Raw genomic sequence first — 8,509 nt, 5'->3', positions numbered from 1 at the left:
CATGACAAAAGACCGAGTCTCCTCAAATAAGAGAGAGTTATGAATTGGAGCAATGGGAGCATAAATCAGGAGACATAAATATCTCTTAGAGCCATTATTATATTGAAAAAAGAAGTCGAGTGCATGTCGTTGGGATTTACCCCCTGCTCCCATATTAATGGCAATGATTATGCTGAGGATCCCTCTTGTCAATGTGCCATAATGCAACTATGCATTTGGAAATAATAATTACTCCAACAAACTAAAATAAAAACCCCAAAATACTGATGCATCATGACATGCCAAAAGCGAAAATCAGATGAAACATTCCAAATTAAGAAAAATATTTCTTAGAATACAGACCATATAAAACCATCTCATGCATGGAGCATGCCACAATTAAAAGTTGACAGCGCTGGAGACTTATGAGATTACCAATCGTCGGCCCAATGGTCTGCTGAAATCCAAATCGACATTGAACTAAGTGGGACCCACAAATGGTCTTGAAATCGTTATCCAGTAGCCAGCCGTTGCCGGATCACCGACTTCTCTCCCTCCCTCGCCCTCTCTGATTACGTAAAAATCTCCGACATAACCTCTAGAATTCTACCAGAGTTCCTTACTACAAAAAATGAGTCAATGACAATGGAAATGCATGACTAATGATTTCTCTTCCCAGAATACAGTAAAACACCCAGGCCCAATTCGACTGCAAGTTTCTCATCAGATGGTATAATTGTAAGGTAGTATCTCCTGTAAGGTTGGCTATGTTTCCTTTTCGATAAAGGTCTTATGTCATGCATCCTTAGCATATGCACCTTCCAAAGTACGTAACCAATTCACGTACTGGTTGTGTTCCTTTCTGTGCAAATGTTCAATGAGAAAGCTGGTCAGTTCTATGCCAATCCCCCTGGTTACGAGATATTCTTTAAGTCCGCTCTGTAACTGAGGGTCCAGGGAACTGCATAAATTAAGAAAAAGGTCAGTTGGACTGAAAACACATAGCAAACATATCGAGAATAACAATTGTTAAGTGCTGCAATGAAATTTGTGAAAGAGAATTTGAAGACTTCTGATGACAATAGGGGTAGACTCCATATCATTGACAAATATAGTTTATAGAGCAAACCCACCCTAGATTAAAGCAACAGCTATGTTGATGTATATCTACTATAATAACAAAGTTAACACATCAGTGATCAGATCTTATGGCCAATAACCAGAAGTTTGACTAATGGTAACTTGATAAACATTCATTATTATGTTTAACAATATATTGCAAAAAGAAAAAAATTGGTTTCTTTTGTTTCTTCTCCTATCCATCTCTCTCCCATCTATCTCTCAACCAAAAACTGTCATATACGCCAAAAAAGCCGTCTTACAGGCAGGCTGCATAAATTGTCAATTCAAAAGCAAAATGAGCTGCCATATGGTACCTTTACAAATCTCATAGCATTCTATATGGACCGTATCAATTTCTACACGTCTTAATTCCTTTAAAACTGAGGACATGGATGGAAATTAAATTGGAACCTCTAAGAAGATGACACCTTCCTTGGTAGGTGTATAAGCTGCTTCTTCCTCTTTTTTATTGCTTCTTTGATTATCTTTCTGCCGTTCTGGATGTTAAATTGATTATCTAGATGTTCATTTTCCACTAAGACTAAATCTGAAGGCCATGTCATAACCTTTTTAACAATAATAGGTAACAAGATAACAAATTCAAAAACTTGGAGTGTCGCCTCATACTGGTCATGGCAAAGCATGTCGTACCGCTTAGTACCACCCGGTACCAAGTATACCATACCAAGAGAAAACCAGTACGAAACACCCCTTCAAGTTGGTACAAGCCCCGTACTGCCTATGTCGAGGCGTACCGACCTGTACCGAAGTATACTGGGTGCATACTGGTCCATACCAAGATCAAAATTGAGAAAATAGGTAAGAAACTATTTCGGCACAGAAGTATACCGCACCGTACCGTAGCGAACCGATGAGATACCGATACAATACCAATACCGAGATTGCGGACCTTGGGTCATGAAATATTCATGTTGAAGAATTGATGAACTTTGATATATCAAAATGGTACCCAGCTTTTTTATTTAGGACTAAAATCTTTCTTCGATCAGTTTGTATCTATTTTGGCTACATGTTGTTTTCTGTTTTGCTACAATACCATCTTATCCAAGTTTCTTCCATAATCTGGAAATTAGTTATTATCTGCCATTATAATTCTTAGGTTCTTTTTTCCCTTTCTACATTTCATGATCTGCTTATATAGAAATTTATCAAAAGATGTCTATAACTTCATGAAATTAAGTGCATGAATTATCATACTTGATCATAATTTGTGCTGCTATAAGTTGATCATCATTCTAATTCACCTTATTATCTATAGCTGTGATGTGGAAATTGTTGGTACCAGCATCTTTTGATTATAGATTAACTTCTAGGCTTATTTTAAAAAGGCATATACCGTGGATAAGGTCGGTTTTCCCTAGAATATCTGCCAAACAATCAAGAACATAGGCCAACGTTATTACACTCAACAGTTCTGGTCAGTGGACTCAATCTTGGAATCTGTTCCATAGATATGATGAAGCAGAGCTACCTCAGTCTTCTTCATCCACCTGATATTTTGAAGTCATCAAAAACTCTTCCTGGTATGATCTGTTCAATAGATATGGTACACCAGAGCTATCTTAGTCTTCTTACCCTCACCTTAATTTTGAAGTCACCAAAAAATCTAGCAATTAATAATATAAAAGGCAGCAGCATGTTTGTCTTTTTAACCAAAAAGCACATGCAGTACTAACTATACTACATTCCCTCTGTCTCTATCCATCTATCTGCAAAAATAAAAATATATTCCTTAATACTACATAATCATGGCGTAGTGAAATTTTATGCAGACATAACTCAAGACTTATACCAATTTATCCAAGATTAACTATTTTTTTGAAGATAAAAAAGTGATCCTAGTCCCAGAAATCCCTATCCTTCTATTTAAACTAGGCCTTTAATTAATCTATAATTATTGATATTTTATTCTGTGCATCAAAGTTACCTCTTTTACATGGCATGTGCTTATATAATATGTTAATCTCAAGAGAAGAGATTAACATTTTTATGAACAACATATTTGCGTGTGTTTTCTTTATGTACGTATATACTTTGTATAGTAACTTATATATTCAAGCCCCAATATAAGAAGACAAATCATGCATCCCTAGCTTCTCATTGATGCCCCTTTATTATAGCACCTTTTCCATCATAACTCACTAGACTTTCACCAGGACCTAACAACCAGCTCACTGGTAATCACTGAGAAACCTGCTCAATCTAAAGCAAAACTGAAGTCCCCCCCCCCCCCTCCCCTTCCCCTTGTAAGAGCAATAAAATTGAGCGTCAAGGATAGAACATGAAATTCTTGTTTCTGCATTCATACCTTTTTACTGGTCTCTCAGTTACCCTCCATCACCAAAAGCCGATGATCAGCCATACTAGGGTCATATGGTCCTTAATTTTATGTGGCACTAAGGCCACTAAAAAGGTACTTTCAAGAGATGTATATCCTCTACCTAAATAAGTCAGCTAGAATACTCACTTAAAACACTTCGTTTGAAGTAGTTTGATCCACGTAACTTCATTTTACCCAGAGTCCTGAAGGGTTACGTTAATTATGACACCTTTTTCTCACTTTTTCTTATTTGATTTAATGATAAATGAAGAACAAAGAAGCTGGCTGATATTTATTTGTCTAAGGACCTGTGGTGGCTACACATTTTCTATCTCCGATCTAATATTAGAAAGTGCTCCTAAGTTGTTCTAAAGCCAATAAAAGCAGTATGCGATAATGCAAATGCCATAGGGGTTTTATAAAAAATAACATATATTAAGTACCCTACAAACACCAATAATGATAGCATGTATTTTTTGGATAATATGAATGTTAATAACAATAACAACTAACAATTAGTACTCAGAACTTAATAGCAACAGTTATAATGTAATTGAAACCCCCATCCAACCTAACTATTAGTTTATGCACGCTCTATCCATGAAGGCCTGCATAAGAGTGGACCACATGTTTGGCCTCATAATGCTAAATGGGCTACATATGCAGCCGTAAGATGCTAATTAAGCTACATATATGGCCAAATAATGCTAAAATGACCACCTTTTCAACCTATATGAGGTATGACCATGTCAAGTGATTGCATATAGGCAAGTGATTGGGTCAAGGAACGCACCAGCATATGCAGCCTTATGCACTGCATTTTAAAACACGGGTAGTACGTATCACCTACTAGTTACACTAAAGCCCGTGGGTGTGTATGGGTTGTTGGTATTTTAGTTAATTGTCACTTTGTTCAACACTAAAAGGGTGGGTTGTCATCTATTTCTAGTTTATAGGATTCCCTTTACCCATTTACTGTTTATTCCGATCTACTATTATGCTCTTGTACCAACTTTCTATATTGATTGCTTTGCCAGAATCTAATCGTCGTACCATCCAAATTCCCATGGCACTGAAAAGGTCTTGAGAATGTTTCAACACCTCACCTTCAACTTTTTTTTTCCTATTCTTTCTTTAAGAAATGATTTATTGGTCTAGACGAACCTTATAAATGGTGATGCGAAGTTCAAACGCAATGCATGTCATAGGCTGCATCATGTCTCATGGAATAGACATATCACTACCCATTCTGGACAATCAGAAATTGTTCATTTGTTGCAGTTCAAAGTCTCAAAGTTTCATCCACCTATTCCGATTGCAGCCTTTGCTTGCACACAAGCAACAGATTTTCATAAACACAAAAGGCGAAGATGTTATTTTGTGCACCAGACCAAAAGGAGAGTGCATATACATGTTTACAAGGATCAAAAGTTAGCGGTGGTTTAGTTGCTTGTAAGATTTTTTTATTAACAAATAATCACAAAACTTGTTTCCTTGTAAAACAATTTTTATAGAAAATAGGGAGGGGCCTTTTTCTCATACAACTTGTTTTTTCAGGTTTTATGACCTGTTAGTTTAGATAAAACAGGATTTATGGAAAACAATCAAACAGAATTTTTGCTGAATTCATTTATTTCATTTTCTGTATAAACCTGTTTTAGCAAAACTCATCCAGCAAACAGCTCCTTAGAGAACAAGGCTACTTAGGTTAAGTTCCCACAGCACAAAACATCAAATTTGAAAAAAAAAAATCAAAATGCAAATGCTATGATTATCTGGGACCTTGGAAAATGGCATGTATTGGTGCATAGGAAGCTTACTTCATGCATCAAGAAACTGTCAAACTGGTGCCATGAGAAGGTAAATGACAAGATACATAGTGAAAATATATCTCATTGAAATCAAACTTTGAATTAAAAGAAAGAAATGTATATAACTCAGTTTGGTTTATGACCTACACCATCCCCCAGGCCACAAACTCATTTTAGTAACAAAAGCATGGGTATCCACAATTTTAACAGCAATTTATATTCAATTTTTGGTAGAAATTTGCAGGTGATAACATCTAACCTTTTCCGTACTTGAAAACTAAATAACTAACTGAGGAGCTAGATCTCCTCTAAATCTACAGGATGCTCTAATGAGGATTTCAAATTTCGATTCAGGCTTCTTAGAATGTTTCTCTCACGATTCTGGCAATGGTCATATCTTGCTTTTTTGCCTCTTCACTCACCATTTTAATTTATTCAAGGAGAATCATCGAAAGAAATCATCAATATTCTAATAACCTCAAATAGCTTCTTCATCAACCATATTCTTGATGTGTTTTAGCCTCGCACCTATTAAGCCTTCTCTCATGATTGACATTTTCGAATTACATGCTACAGCAGATATCTGAAACCAGACTTTTTGGAGAATCCTACTGCTCTAATACAAAATCGATGTAACAATGCTAAATATATTGCAGCTAGAGATAGATTATACTTGAATGAAATCATATTTCAGTTATAAAAGGATATAGCTTATGGCATTATTTTAACCCAAAGCGCTTCTATCTATCATAGAGCTGAAACACAAAAATAAAACAAGGCCCGCATGGATAGCCTCCATGTGCATCTAAAAAAAATTAATAATTTTCATCAATAAATCCAAAGCTTTTAGTCTTAAGAAAATCAATCTGTCATGATAAATGAAAAACAACTGATTATTGCAACTATAGAACTCAAATACATCTTGTAACAACAGTTTTCTCAAATACACATAGGTATAGAAGGCCAACCTTAATCACAGAAAAGCTTTTCCAACTCAAAACAAGCTTTTCCAAAATGGAACCAAATAACAACAAGAATGATGATGATGCAAATGACGACGACGACGACAACAAGAACAAAAATAACATCAACTAAGTGAGGATAAGACCCTCACTTACAACTAGACTCTCATTTTACGTTAAATCAAATGGACCATGACAATTTAAAGAGCATATTTTACTATTTTGGTTCATAATTTCATGACCTATAATCCTACATCTTATATATAAAAGGAAAATCATGTTAAAACCCTCTAAAACACTTCTCAATACATTAATTACTTATATAATAGCATGTTATGAAAATTATAACTTTAGTTTGTTATATTGTATTAAGAAAAGAGTTTTAGATTTTGGAATATTTTATCAATTTTTTACTTGTCTTTATCTTCTCTTACAAGTCATTGTTTCTGACTCCAACTCTAGATTATTGGTTCAAGAATTTTGGAAGGGGTTGATTAACTATGAATAACTCAGAGATATAATCATTTCTCTCCTTTTAAATATCCTTCAATAATGCTAGAAAGGTTTATTACATATTAGTTTAGTTAATGAAAATCAATAGCCAAATTAAAGTCTTTGATTAATTTAAAAATCTAAAGGAGAACCTAATAATGGATTGGTAGAAGAGAGAATATTTTAAGAATTAATCATATTCGAGTCTAATGCATGCATCATCTCATCTTGCCATGGATCTCACGAGGTAAATCTCCTCATCTCCTCTCTTCATATCCTCTTTTGTCTTTCTCATTCTTGTACCACAATGCTCTTTTAACTAAAACTGACACTACTTTTTGTCAACTATCACCATATTCCCAAGTAAAACTGATTACCAGCTTCTTGATAGTTTGTACATTCATGAACCAAGCAGATTACCTATTGATTGGACAAGTATTGTAGGTTAATGTTTGTTATCTTGTACTCCTATGAGCTCAGGTCTAAGGTACATCAGCATGGTGTACACCAATTCCTATGAAAAGCTTTGCCCAAGAATTTGCGCGCACATTCGATCCATCAATGAAATAGGTTGGTCACTTTGTCTTCACATAGCCAGGGTCTAATTGACCCTATACTAACCAAACCAGATAGAACTTTAATGTGGTTAGCTCCAATATTAAGCATAGTAGAGCTGCATTATTCACTAAGTGGATCCAAATTCCAGTTCCATGCCCAACCAAATGGAATTAAATTTCTTGTTGACCTGCTCTCTTCATGGTTTGCTTAGAAGCAATATTTCTGTGATGTTTTCTATGAGGCTGTTTAAGTATAACTGCCACAACGATCGATTAAAAATACACCTCCAACTTCACAAATTAAATACTATTCCAAAACAAAAAACTAACTCAGTTAACCAAATTGCAATACCGAAACATGATTGTAATCCATTATGATTGCATCGGAAAGAACATCCAAACCATTAAAATCCAAACAAGATTATAAATTTAATCAAGGATTTGATTTTAAGGGTTACCTGAATCTGGGTCCTCTATACTTGTAAACTCCCAAAGAACCAACTGACGGATGATAATAAGCCCCCTTGACAGCAAAATCGGAACTACCATACCCAAAACCATCCACCAACTCCTCAGCTTGTCGACGAAAGATGCTACAATCAAAATGCAAGACGGGCTCAAGTCCAATCTTCTTGATGCAAACCTTCATCCGAGCATTCCTTGGCAGCGCGTGCTCTCCATCGAACCGCAAAGGGCCAAGCATCGCCGACACCGCAATTTCCTCGCCTTCGGCATCGCCGTGCCGTCGAAGGACCACGTCCTGGGCGCGGGGGTCGTCCCACTCCAACTTGAAACCCATGACCGAGCTCCCAACTTGATGGCCCTGCCAAGAAGCTCAACGTTCATCGCCAGTACTGGGGTTTGTTGGGTCTTTTTGTTCTTTCGGGATTTATGGTGTTTGTTTGTTTATCGATTTGGTGATACCTGGGACTGAGGAGAGGAGGAGGAGAGCTCGTGGCTGAGCTCGGCGCGCAGCGCCTGGAGGAGGCCGCCGTCGCGGAGGAGGGCGGTGCTCCTTCTCCGGAGTTGTCTCAACGACATCGCTTGCTGCTGAGGAAAAGAGGATTGGGGCCTGGGGTTCGGGCGGAGGGAAGGGGTTAGAGCGCTGTGCCGTCCACGTGTCCGCTTTAAGAGCCGGGCGCGCTGAAAAACGGAGAGGAGACGGAGGTGGTCTTTTTTTCCGCCTCACAAGAGTTGGACGGAGGTTACTTGCTGACAGGTAAGAATTTATGTATTTAGTCTCAC

General features: G+C 36.8%; 1 protein-coding gene across 1 annotated transcript; it reads right to left on the bottom strand.

Annotated features, from left to right (window-relative positions):
- Positions 1–279: 279 nt before the first annotated feature.
- Positions 280–8,305, bottom strand: LOC103706303 (Mitochondrial glycoprotein family protein). The gene is made up of 3 exons (XM_008790365.6): positions 8,189–8,305; positions 7,723–8,087; positions 280–940 (listed from the first exon to the last, which is right to left on the bottom strand). The coding sequence occupies exons 1-3, from the start codon at positions 8,303–8,305 to the stop codon at positions 775–777; spliced, it is 648 nt and encodes a 215-aa protein (XP_008788587.3). The 3' UTR covers positions 280–774.
- Between the last annotated feature and the right edge of the window lie 204 nt (positions 8,306–8,509).

The sequence above is a fragment of the Phoenix dactylifera genome, chromosome 8 (genome assembly GCF_051530095.1).
Source record: "Phoenix dactylifera cultivar Ajwa chromosome 8, Ajwa_hap1_PhDact_Kaust_v1.1, whole genome shotgun sequence".
Taxonomy (NCBI): Eukaryota; Viridiplantae; Streptophyta; class Magnoliopsida; order Arecales; family Arecaceae; genus Phoenix; species Phoenix dactylifera.
This window is presented reverse-complemented; position numbering and strand designations above follow the sequence as displayed.